Source organism: Ovis aries, chromosome 12 (assembly GCF_016772045.2).
Source record: "Ovis aries strain OAR_USU_Benz2616 breed Rambouillet chromosome 12, ARS-UI_Ramb_v3.0, whole genome shotgun sequence".
Lineage (NCBI taxonomy): Eukaryota > Metazoa > Chordata > Mammalia > Artiodactyla > Bovidae > Ovis > Ovis aries.
The window spans coordinates 72,137,051-72,150,244 of NC_056065.1; the positions used below are offsets into that span (position 1 = coordinate 72,137,051).

At 43.4% G+C, this 13,194-nt stretch overlaps 1 protein-coding gene across 8 annotated transcripts in view; it reads right to left on the reverse strand.

The window, feature by feature from the left end:
* The window catches only part of HHAT (hedgehog acyltransferase), a 375,148-nt gene that overhangs the window by 41,175 nt on the left and 320,779 nt on the right, over positions 1-13,194 (reverse strand). Inside the window, exon 13 of one of the 8 annotated variants that reach the window (XM_060396729.1) lies at positions 2,405-2,771. The exons of the other annotated variants lie outside the window; for them this stretch is intronic. Coding sequence (XP_060252712.1) covers positions 2,686-2,771 — 86 coding nt within the window. The 3' untranslated portion in view covers positions 2,405-2,685. Of the gene's footprint in view, positions 1-2,404; positions 2,772-13,194 lie in introns of those variants that run through there. 8 annotated transcript variants of the gene reach the window in all.

Here is a 13,194-nt window from a genome sequence, read left to right on the forward strand (position 1 = left end):
CTAAGAATCATTAAATCGTACTGAGTCAGAGAACTCAGGAAAGTCTAAATAGCCTAGGCATACATGCAAAGGAAAGGAAAGGAAAACTTGGTTAGTAGCTGGGGCTCTGACACCACGCCTTATGTGGACTCCAGGCCAGACCACTGGGAAGCTCCTTTAAGTCAGATCAGCTTGAATGTCTCAATGTCCCAGACTTAAACAGTATGGACACCTCCCTATCTGTCTCACACACACACACACGTCACCAATTATTTCACAGAAAGATGCAGAACTGGCCAAGGCCTTAGCTCCCAGGCCCACTCCTGATCTTCCCCAACCAAAACCAAAGGGTCCAAGTGACCACATAAGAGGCAGAGGAAGTCTCTGCAGGGAGAAGAGGGAGAGAATCTGGAAAGAGGCCAGGGGAGAGATGACAAATTGGGATCATTTAAATGACCATTGCTCCTCCATCAGCTCTTCTGCGCCTCTTATTAATTGCTTACTAAGCAATGAAGATAGATTGCAAACCATGGTCAGTCACAGTCCTTCCCGCCTACTTGTGTCAACACCCTTCACAATATGATTTCGCAGTTCTTCCTATGAGGAGATGAAATCTATTTCCTCTCACCTTGTGTCTGGGCTAGCATACCACACACTTTGGCCAAAGGATGCAGCAAGACTGATTATGGTTCTGCACCTGAAAAGCTCTGCATACTATCTGCCCCCTCTCTTGAACCACTATGACTGCCACATGAACAGGCCGGGACACGTCTGCTGAAGGGTCAGAAATCAACACAGCAAAGACCTGACTCGGCCAACTCATCCCAGCAAAGGCCCTAGAGACACGACAGCCCAGCTAAGATCAGCAAATCCAGTGCAACCACAGGTGACCCACAGATGGATGCATGCAGCTGTCCTAGATAAGCCAGACTCTAGCTGGTAGAGGTTTGTGCATTATATAAATGCTTGTTCTTTTAAGCCACTAAGGTTTGGGGTGGTTTTGTTATGTAGCAGTGGCTAACTGATGCATGCTAACCTCAACCACTGTCTAGTTCATATTAACACTTCTTTTCCTTTGGGCTTGAATAAAGATGATGAGGTGGGACTCAAAGGACAAAGTGACCTTCTTTCCCTTTAGAGCAGCAGCCTTCAAACTGGGAATGCATACAACTAAACAACATGGAAAACTTTAGAAGAATGAATTTCCAGATCCTAAAAATTGAGGCTAAGTTTCTCCTTGCCCTTTCTCCTCCTTCTCTCCCTCTCTGTCTCACACACACACACATACACACAGAGACACATGGCTTTTATCTGACTTTACCAAAAAAAAACCCCACAAAAACAAAGGAGAAGCCTCTTTGCCATTCTTCTTATTCAGGATATTGCTCTAGGATGTAAAACCCTTAAGGGAATCAGTACAACACTTTGAGAAACTATTTGACCACGTCTACGAAAGCTGAATATATGCACATCCAGTGACAGGGCAATCCCTCTCCAGTTATAAACCCAACAAAAACGCGCACAGATCTTCACCACGTCATATATATGACAGTCCGTAGGACCTCACCGCTATCATGTTCAACAACAGTAAAGTGGATAAACTGTGGCATGTTCACACAATGAAACACTGTATAATAGTAACAAGAAGGGGAAAAAATCTATAACCACACTCCAAAATATGGATGAATCTCTCAACATGATATTGAGCAAAAAAAAAGTGAGAAAAAAAAGAATGCATATCATGTAATTCCCTCTCCTTGTAGAATCACATAATATATGTGTACGTGCATTAAACAAACACACCAACCACTCAAGAAAGCTATACATTTAGATGTTAGAACAAGGCAAGGCAGGGGTCACAAGAAGCATCCTTTAGGTGCTGGATATACATGTGTGCTTGCCTAGAGAAAATTCCTAAGATATTAGCACTTTGCTAGGCTATAGTTTAAATCAAAAGCTTTACAATAGTGGAACAAACTAAAGCAACAATTAGATAATTCCTTTAATCAAATAACCATAAATCCCTACTTCATCCATTTCAAGAGAAATTTTACTTTTTATGTTTAATATTTATCAAAAGTATCACCTTTGAGTTGAGTTATGCATTAATAAGAACTGTAATGACAACTCAACCCAGGAGAAAAATGTTTATATTTTTAGCCTTATGGTGATAGAAAAACAAACAAAATCAATGCTACAGAGAAGTATGATAGTTGAATAAGGAAATAACTGAGACAAGACAAAATTCTATAGAAGAAATGAAATAGAAATATGATATCAAGGAAATACTGTGAAAGAAGGGCTTGCTCATTTTTATTTTTAAAAGGATGATGGTCAACATTAAATCACTTATTTATCATTTATATTATTTAGAGCTATCAGTTTTACATTTAAACATCAGTATTTATAATATGACAAAAATTAGGTCTTTTATAATTATTTAAATTTACAATAGAAACAGTTAGGTGCCTACTTTAAAAGTCACAGCGGGGTATGTAGCTCCTCAGAGTTACTTTATTAGGATGAACATAAGCAAAAAAACATTATACCAAAAAGTGATTCAGTATAAAAAAAATCTCCCCAGATACCCTTCCTTTAAGGACCTGTACCCCTTCATGGATCACTGCCTTGTTCTGGTGAAGGGGCTTGTGTAACTCAGTGAAGGTATGAGCCAGGCTGCGCAGGGCCACTGAAGATGGGCAGGTCCTAGTGGAGAATTCTGACAAAATGTGATCCACCGGAGGAGGGACTGGCAAACCAGGCCAGATTACTTGCCGTGAGAACCCCGTGAGCTGTACAAAAAGGCAAAAAGTATGTGACACTGGAAGACGAGTTCCCCAGATCAGAAGGTGTCCAATATGCAACTGGGGAAGAGCAAAGGACAGCTACTAACGGCTCCAGAGAGGAGGAAGTGGCTGGGTCAAAGCAGGAACGGCATTTGGTTGTGGATGTGTCTGGTGACGAAAGTAAAACAGTATCGCATAGGAACCTGGAATGTCAGCTCCATGGATCAAGGTCAACTGGACATGGTTAAGCAGGAGATGGCAAGAGTAAACATCAACATTATAAGAATCAGTGAACTAAAATGGACAGGAATGAGTGAATTTAATTCAGATGACCATTATATCTACTACCATGGGTAAGAATCCCTGAGAAGAAATGGACTAGCCCTCATAAGCAACAAATGAGTCCAAAACGCAGTACTTGGGTGCAGCCTCAAAAGTGACAAAATGATCTCAGTTCATTTTCAAGGCAAAACCATTCAATACTATAGTAATCCAAGTTTATCCCCCAACCACTAATGCCAAAGCAGCTGAAATTGATCAGTTCTATGAAGACCTAGAACTAACACCAAAAAAAAACCAGTTCTATTCATCACAGGGGATTGGAATGCAAGAGCAGGAAGTCAAGAGATACCTGGAGTGACAGGCAAGTTTGGCCTTGAAATACAAAATGAAGCAGGGCAAAGGCTAACAAAATTCTGCCAAGAGAACACATTGGTCATAGCAAAGACCCTCTCCCAACAACACAAGAGACGACTTTACACATGGACATTAGCAAATGGTTAATACTGAAATGAGACTGATTACATTCTTTGTAGCCAAAGATGGAGAAGTTGTATGCAGTCAGCAAAAACGAGACCTGGAGATGACTGTGGCTCAGGATCATGAGCTCCTCATAGCAAAATTCAGGCTTAAATTAAAGCAAGCAGGGAAAATTCACAGGCCAGTCATGTACGACTAAAATCAAATCCCCTATGAATATACAGTGGAGGTGATAAATAGATTCAAGGGATCAGACCTAGTAAACAGAGTGCCTGAAGAACTCTGGACGCTATGGACAGAAGTATGGACAGAGGTTCATAACACTGTACAGGAGGAGCAAACAAAATCATCCCAAGGAAAAAGAAATGCACGAAGGCAAAGTGGTTGTCTGAGGAGGCTTTACTAATAGCTGAGGAAAGAAGAAAAGTGAAAAGCAAGGAAGAGAGGGAAAGGTACACCCACAATTAAATGCAGAGTTCCAGAGAGTAGCAAGGAGAGACAAGAAGGACTTTTCAATGGACAATGCAATGAAACAGGGGAAAATGACAGAAAGGAGAGACTAGAAATCTCTTCAAGAAAATTGGAAATATCAAAGGGACATTTCATCCAAAGATGGGCACAATAAAGGACAGAAATGGTGCAGATACAATAGAAGCAGAAGAGATCAAGAAGAGATGGCAAGAATACACAGAAGAACTGTACAAAAAAGATCTTGATGACCCAAACAACCACGATGGTGCAGTCACTCACACAGAGTCAGACATTCTGGAGTGTGAAGTCAAGTGGGCCTTAGGAAGCACTGTGGCCAGTAAAGCTAGTGGAGGTGACAGAATCTCAGCAGGCTATTTCAAATCCTAAAAGATGATGCTATTAAAGTGCTGCACTCAATATGTCAGCAAATTTGGAAAACCCAGCAGTGGCCACAGGACTGGAAAAGGTCAACCCTAATCCCAATTCCTAAGAAGGGCAGTACTAAAGAATGTTCAAACCACCAGACAATTGGAGTCATCTCCCATGCTAGTAAGGTTATACTCAAATCCTGCAAGCTAGGCTTCAGTATTATGTGAACTGAGAACTTCCAGATGTCAAGCTGGGTTTAGAAAAGGCAGAGGAACCAGAGAACAAATTGTCAACATTCGCTGGATCATAGAGAAAGCATGGAAATTCCAGAAAAATATTTACCTCTGTTTCATTGACTATGCTAAAGCCTTTGACTGTGTGGCTCACAACAAAGTGTGGAAAATTCTTCAAGAGGTGGGAAGACTAGATCCTCTTACCTGTCTCCTGAGAAACCTGTACGTGAGTCAGGAAGCAACAGTTAGAACCTTGTATGGAACAATTGACTGGTTCAGTATTGAGAAAGCAGTACAACAAGGCTGTATATTGTCACCCCGTTTATTTAACTTATATGCAGAGTACTTCATGTTAAATGCCGGACTTCGTGAGTTACAAGCTGGAATCAAGACTGTCAGGAGGAACAGCAAAAACTTTAGATATGTAGAAGATACCACTCTAATGGCAGAAAGCAAAGGAGAACTGAAGAGCCTCTTGATGAGGGTGAAGGACGAGAGTGAACAAGCCAGCTTAAAACTCAATGTTAAAAAGAAAAAACTAAGATCATGGCATCTGGTCCCATCACTTCATGGCAAATAGAAGGGGAAAAGGTGGAAGCAGGGACGGATTTCCTCTTCCTGCCTTTTGAAATCACTGCAGATGGTGACTTCAGCCATGAAATTAGAAGATTGCTTCTTGGCAGGAAAGCTATGACAAACCTAGACAGTATGTTAAAAAGAGACATTACTTTGCTGGCAAAGGTCCATATAGTCAAAGCTATGGTTTTTCCAGTAGTTATGCATGGATGTGAGAGCTGGACCATGAAGAAGGCAGAGCACCAAAGAATTGATGCTTTCCAACTGTGGTGTTGGAGAAGTCTCTTACGAGTCCCACGGACAGCAAGGAGATCAAACAGATCAATCTTAAAGGAAATCAACCCTGAATATTCACTGGAAGGACTGATGTTAAAGCTGAAGCTCCAATACTTTGGCCACCTGATGCAAAGAGCTGACTCATTGGAAAAGACCGTGATGCTGGGAAAGACTGAAGGCAGGAGGAGAAGGGGATGACAGAGGATGAGATGGTTGGATGGCATCACTGATTCAATGGACATGAAGCTGGGCATCCAGGAGATGGTAAGAGACAGGGAAGCCTGGGGTGCTGCAGTCCATGGGGTCGCAGAGAGTAGGACACGACTTGGGGCCTGAACAACAATCGCAACAAAGCCCTGAGATAGTGCTGTATGCCACCTGCATTATCTCATTAAGCTACATTAGTCATGCTTCTGGTTACAAGTTACAGAAACCTAACCAAACTGAATTGTCAGTAAGCGAAGGATCTGAGATTTAACTCTACTTGCAACAAATTAGCCTCCCAGTTTCATGCATGTAGGCAGAAGACAGGAGACTACTGGGACAGAGATGAAAGACTTTATCACTCAGTAATAACAGTAAACAGGGCATCTGTGCCATTTCCCTGAGCCCCAGACGCCACAATGCAATGTCAAGAGGGCCAGGCGATACCTGCGCATGTAGAGGGTCATATGATAAGAGATTAACCCCAGCCACAGGAATCTAAATACTTTATAATGGGCAGTTAGCCTTGCCTGACCTCTGCCCCAGAGGGGGGTTATTTTTATTCACTGGACAGTAATCAAATACCCTCTACTTCAGAGGAAGACACTCTCCATTTTCCAAAGATGCTTGCCATACAAATATTCTTGGAAAGAAAGCCTGGAACAGAAGCAGTCAGTGAATCTGTGCATAAGACATGCAGAAACACAAGAGAGCCGTGGAGAATTATCTCCCAACATGAAATGAGTGAAGAAGAAACAACAGCTTTTGTAATTGAAAAGCAGGTATATGGGTTGGCTTCAAGAACTCCCGGCTGTAGGGTGCTTAAGAGTATGTTGCAGTGGCTTGTCTGCAACATATGATCTCTGAATATGATCTCTGAATATGATCTCTGAAACAGAGTTTTCAACAATCAGTTCCGCTGTCTTCAAAGTCGGCTTCCCTCTCTGCTTGGCTCTCCCCTGAAGGCAGCAAGAGGGCTCCCAACAGCTCCAGCCCAATATCCTGACAGCTCCGCAACAAAAGAAAGAGAGCTTCTCCTTCCTGACAATTTCCAACAAAAACCCCAACTGCACCACGTGGGGAGACGGACCATACAGATGGGCCAGTCCGGCTCACGTGCTAACCCCTAGATCTCAGATTGACGCAGACTGAGAATGAGGTAAGAAAGGTTTGGTCCCAAAGAGGGGGAAGCAAATGCTGAGCAAGTAAAACTGCAGCCTTTCCCTACACTGCTCTCTAAATGCCCTTAAGACAACAAATCTCACATGTGTACTTCTGTGAAATTAAGCATCGTTTCTTTCCGCAGGCAGATTCTTATTTTAATAAGACTAGCGGCATATCCAAATTGCTATTTTATAATCAAATTTCCTGAGAAAGAAGCTACTGCCATGGTGCCACAAAAGGGACGTTCTATGAAATAGCCACTTTTACTGGATCATTCTATGGCAGGCAAAGGGACGGCTCCTCCGAGGAAGGCCACGTCTCAAACCCTGGAACTCACTTCAGTTAGCTTACCGGGCTTTGCAGGGACACTGCAGGTGTGATCACGTGAAATGAGGATCCTGAAATGGGGAAATTATGCTAGATTATCCAGGTGGAGTTCGTAATCACAAGGGTCCTTATGGAAGAGACACAGGAGGAGTCAGATGGCAGGTGCTGAGATGAGAGAAGCGAAAGGATGCAGAGAAGATCTGAAGATGCTACAGGCCTGACCGTGAAGCAGCAGCAGCACATGAGGCGAGGGTTGCAGCTGGCCCCCAGTGCTCAGGGAATCAAACTCTCCCCTTGTGCTTCCAGAGGAACCAGTCTTGCCAACGCCTTGGCTTTAGCACAGCAAGCCTGATCTCAGACTTCCGGTCTCCAGAACGCACATGCATGCTAAGTGGCTTCAGTCATGTCTGACCCTTCGCGATTCCATGGACTGTACCCCTCCGGGCTCCTCCATCCATGGAATTCTCCAGGCAAGGAGTGGGTTGCCATGCCCTTCTCCAGGGGATCTTCCCGACCCAGGGATCGAACCTGCATCTCTTTGGTCTCCTGCCTCGGCAGGTGGGTTCTTTACCCCTAGAGCCACCTGGGAAGCCTCAGGAACAGAAGAAGATAAAACTGTGCTCTTTGAAGCCAGCAAGGCCACAGGAAATGAACATGAGTGTCAGCATAATGTGAGCGGTCAGTGCCCAGTACACCGGCAAACAGAAACAAACCTGATGATGATGATGACTCTCGCTACATTCTGCCTTTTGCTACAAAAATGTTACTGATTTCCAAATTAAATATTCTTAATTTCTAACACTGTAAAACTGTCCCGTGGTGACTTGAGGAGGTGAAAGGGTCTCAGTGCCTGTGACTGCCAGGGCAGCACTCCTCCCATCTTCAGCCTGCAGAGCAGGTGCTACGCTATTTCTGTACCCCTTTGGAAGTATAACAGTAACTGCAATAAGCAAACAAAATAATAATATAAATTCCAAGATGTGTGTTCATTTCAGAAACCACATCTGCACAGCAATCCCATGACTTCCTGATGTGGGCCTTAGAGTACAGACTTGGGAATCCTGGTACAGATAGCCTCTTATATATCAAGTACATACCAGATTTAGTTAGAAGACAAAGGGGACATGTTTAAATTTTTATAAAATTATTTTGGTTTAATTCTACTACTGCGTTTGTAATGTGCCTTTTTTCTATTGAGAAATAACTGACATATAATTATCAAGCTTTAATTGACATACAATATTGTATTAAAGTGTACACACAATGATCTGATTATAATGTGCACGTGGATCTCACACTGCATATAAATAACTGGGGGCCAATGAGAGGTAGAGGCTTCAAATTAGTAAGAATCAATTTTCTTTCTATTCTATGAACTGTGCCTAACCATACTAGTCTTCACTTGATATTCTATCTAAAGACACTTTAAAATGTCCACAAATTCCATAAAACTCTTCTCAAATGAATTCACAAAAACTCCTAGTTAACAGGAAAAAGTTGTCACATGACCTCACGGAAAGTAGGACCTAGATGAATGACGATTCAAACTCCCTTCGAGACATCGTAATAGAAATTCTCTCAGCTTTCCCATAATCCAGGTGCACTTCTGGATAAGAACTCCCACTCTCTATTCCTCATGCCCTATGTCTGGTGTCCTGGCCTGAAATACTTTTAGGAAAGACGATGTCCACAACATCTGGGAGACCATGTGGCAAAGATGAAGAAGAAACAAAGGCATCTGAAAGTCCTGAAATCCAAATTCCAAGAATGGCCTGTAATGGACCAATGAGCAACCCATGGAGAAACTGCTTAATTTATACCAACATGTTGACTTCACCACCAATACAATGGGTGGGAAGCTCTTGTTCCTCAGATTCTTCTGGAAATTGCATATGATCCAGTGGGGCAGAAGCAGAATCAGTCAGAGCAATGAAAACTCCATGTCAAAAGCAGGGCCAGTGAAGAAGATGAAATAAGTCAACACAAAGATGTCCGAGACAGTGAGTGACATGTGCCCTCTATCTTCTCTCATCAAAGATGAAATTTCAGTCCCAAGAATGTAATAAGATGTGAGGGGAATGAGTTTCTCTTTAACCATAACCTTCTGGAATTTCCAGTGCAATATCCCAGCTTGGCTTTAAATGAAATACCTGTCCAGAGCCATTTGAGCTAGGAGATGAATAAACTGCCTGGACAAGCTAGTAATCATGGAGAAAATACACTGTGCCTTTTCTCTGCTAGAGAAAGCAAAGCAAATATGCAGGGTGTAAAGGTTCTGGCCTGTCTAAGAAAATGACTAGCTCATCTCTCATTGCAATCTGGAGGGAAAACAACCAAATTTTCCTTGCCTTGGTACAGGGGACCCTCAGGAGCTAAGTGCTGAGATGGAGTTTGCCAACCTAGATCAGGCAACAAGAAAGAGGGGAAAGTTTGTGTGTGTTACATGTGTGTATGTGTGTGTGTTACGTGTGTGTGTGTGTTATATGTACCCTAAGACATGTGAGTGTGTAGTTAGGCAGAAGAATGGTTGATGGAAGCCAGGTCTCTACCACCTCCAACAAACGCAGAATCTGTGGCTCCACAATTAGGAAATGATTAGCCCCCCACCTTTTTTTTTTTTTTTTTTACAAAATTCATGTCTTCTGTTGACAGGAGTAGATGGATTTTTCAAAAGGAACACAACTTTGCACCCAGATGACACTATAAAGCTCCCAGTGCCCTTAGGCCAGATGGATTGCCAGTACGTACCCATCCCTAGTTCTAGTTCAGTCACTCAGTTGCGTCTGACTCTTTGCAACCCCATGGACTGCAGCATGCCAGGCTTCCCTGTCCATCACCAACTCCTGGAGCTTGTTCAAACTCATGTCCATCGAGTCAGTGATGCCATCCAACCATCTCATCCTCTGTCATCCCCTGCTCCCGCTTTCAATCTTTCCCAGCATCGAGGTCTTTTCCAATGAGTTAGTTCTTGGCATCAGGTGGCCCAAGTATCAGAGCTTCAGTTTCAGCATCAGTCCTTCCAATGAATATTGAGGACTGATTTCCTTTAGGATGGACTGGTTGGATCTCCTTGCAGTCCAAGGGATTCTCAAGAGACTTCCCCAATACCAGAGTTCAAAAGCATCAATTCTTTGGCTCTCCGCTTTCTTTATAGTCCAACTCTCACATCCATACATGACTACTGGAAAAACCATAGCTTTGACTAGACGGACCTTAGTAGGCAAAGTAATGTCTCTGGTTTTGAATATGCTATCTAGGTTGGTCATAGCTTTTCTTCCAAGGAGCAAGCTTATTTTAACTTCATGGCTACAGTCACCATCTGCAGTGATTTTCGAGCCCCAGAAAATAGTCTCCCACTGTTTCCATTGTTTCCCTATCTATTTGCCACAAAGTGATGGGACTGGATGCCATGATCTTAAGTTTTTTCAATGTTGAGTTTTAAGCCAGCTTTTTCACTCTCCTCTTTCACTTTCATCAAGAGGCTCTTTAGTTCTTCTTCACTTTCTGCCATAAAGGTGGTGTCACCTGCATATCTGAGGTTCCTGGTATCTCTCCCAGAAATCTTGATTCCAGTTTGTGCTTCATCCAGCCCGGCATTTCTCATGATGTACTCTGCATAGAAGTTAAATAAGCAGGGTGACAATATACAGCCTTGACGTACTCCTTTCCTAATCTGGAACCAGTCTGTTGTTCCATGTCTGGTTCTAACTATAGCTTCTTGACCTGCATACAGATTTCTCAGGAGGCATGTCAGGTGGTCTGGTATTCCCATCTCCTGAAGAATTTTCCACAGTTTGTTGTCCAGTAGTTTGTTGTGATCTACACAGTCAAAGGCTTTGGTGTAATCAATAAAGCAGAAGTAGATGTTTTTCTGGAATTCTCTTGCTTTTTCTATGATCCAACGGATGTTGGCAGTTTTATCTCTGCTTCCTCTGCCTTTTCTAAATCCAGCTCTTTTCTAAATACCCATCCCTATTGGCTACCTTTCCTCCTCACTGTGTCTGGACAACAAAGCACTGCTGGGATGCTTAAGACACAGTTGGTTTATGGTCTTGCAGATCTGGAGTCATAATGCAATGATACTTTTGAGTTACAGAGTAGTCATCAACTGCTTGTTCAAGAAATCAACTCACACTTCAATGTCAAGGACTTAAGACAGACATGAGAAAGGTTCTGCCATCAACAAATGCTTTTCAGAGCCACTGAATTTTGCCTCTGCAAAGCATGATACAGCAGGGTCCCTTCTACAGCAGGCTCAAGGACCAAATCCTCACCCACAGTTTTTCAGAACCCTAAACACAGCTAAGTTCCTGTAAATACATATAAAATAGGCTTAAATATTCACATTCCTCAAGCTGCTTGAAGTAAATTTCAACAGTAAAGGTTGGAGGATTTTCTTTGAAGGCAAAGATATAGTATCTTTATTCTCCACTGAATTAACTGAACATCACTTTTCCAATCTCCACAGCACAGATAACACTGATACAGATGGCTTGTGTGTGACATGCAGGAGACCCCTAGAGGGTCAGTCAGCATTTCTACCCCGTGGCTGGCACTGCCCACTTTAAGGACAGCAGGGCACTGTGCACAGCAGAAAAGGAAGGGTCTGGTTTTAATAGCCTCACATCACCAACGATGTAGAGATCAGGAGAGAGCTGTCTATGTAAGCTAAATATTTAGATATTTACTAAAACAAGCTTTGTAGCTTAAAGCAAACAAGTCCATGTCTAAAGCAGTGAACTGCAGATGGAGATACGGACCTTAAGACAGCTCCTCCAGGCTAATCATGAGATCCTTCTAGAGACATCAGTGATCCTGGGCAAAGGCTCCTGAGAATGAATGAGGCTGTCCTCAAAGACGCGTGTGCATGTACAGCCCATTCGCTGAGGGGCACTGGGAACCTCCTCCAAGATCCCCATGCCCCTTAAGCACCTTGGGAGGAGGTGGTAGACCATTCCTCTCTGTCTCGGCAAGTCCCAGCCCACCAAGGCACAGAGGGTCCAGGGTGGTTACCCCTGGCGGAAGGGCTACCTCCCCATGAAACCTGGAAATCTAAAGACTGAGCTTAACTGCCCTCCATTCTCTTCAAAGAGACCTCTCCTCACTCGCTTTGTCCCTTTTTCCTCAATGTATAGAGATGGGTCTTGGAAAAACAGGTCCTGATCACATGGCCAAAGGAAGCGGTCCAAGACAACTAGGATGTTGAGGTCCTGGCTCATCCATCAGCAGCTTCAGGTACAGCTCGACAGTCCCTCATCTGAAACCTTTGGGGCCAGATGAGTTTCAGAATTCAAATTTTTTTTTTTTAAAAAAGGAAAACTAACATGATATCCCCAGCAGAGTCTGAGGAAGTATCTTATAAACGTATGAATATTTCATTGTACCAAAACATGAATATTCATACTAATCTTCTATCAGGTCAATCAGATTCATTATGAAAAGAAATCCAGACTTCCCAAGGATAGTGGGTTTGGCACCATCTGGTTCATGTTCCTCCAAGAGATATCTAAATTCAATCACTCGGGGACAAAACATCCACAGTGGGAAAACAAGGACTGTAATTGCTAAAACTCCAGGAAACCTACCCTTACTGAGGGGACCCATGGGACAGACTAGCTGGGATGGGGCCATGCCGATGTGAAGAATCTCTGACATAGACAATGCCTTCTGAGCTGAGCTTCCCTGGCCTCAAAGCCCAGACAGGAACAGATCTAGAGCCCTCCAGATTCAGAGAAGCATTCCCCTGGGACTCTAGCGCCCAGCTCCAAGGAGGACACAGAGAGAGCCAGCTGCAGATCACAATAGGAGCCAGAAGCAGACCAGGTATTCCAGAGCCCTGACACCCGCTCCCCAATGTGCCTGCTATTAGCTCCAGGGGGGACAGGACAAATCGTGCTTTGATCTTCATGCCTTTGAGAAAGAGGATAAACATCTTATCGCTACTACCTCTTCTCTGTCCCTTCAAAGGCCAGCATTCCCAGGTTTTACCACCCACCTCGTCTCTTCTCACTCTGGGCATGCTCCTTGGCGAACTGTATTCACTCCCATGG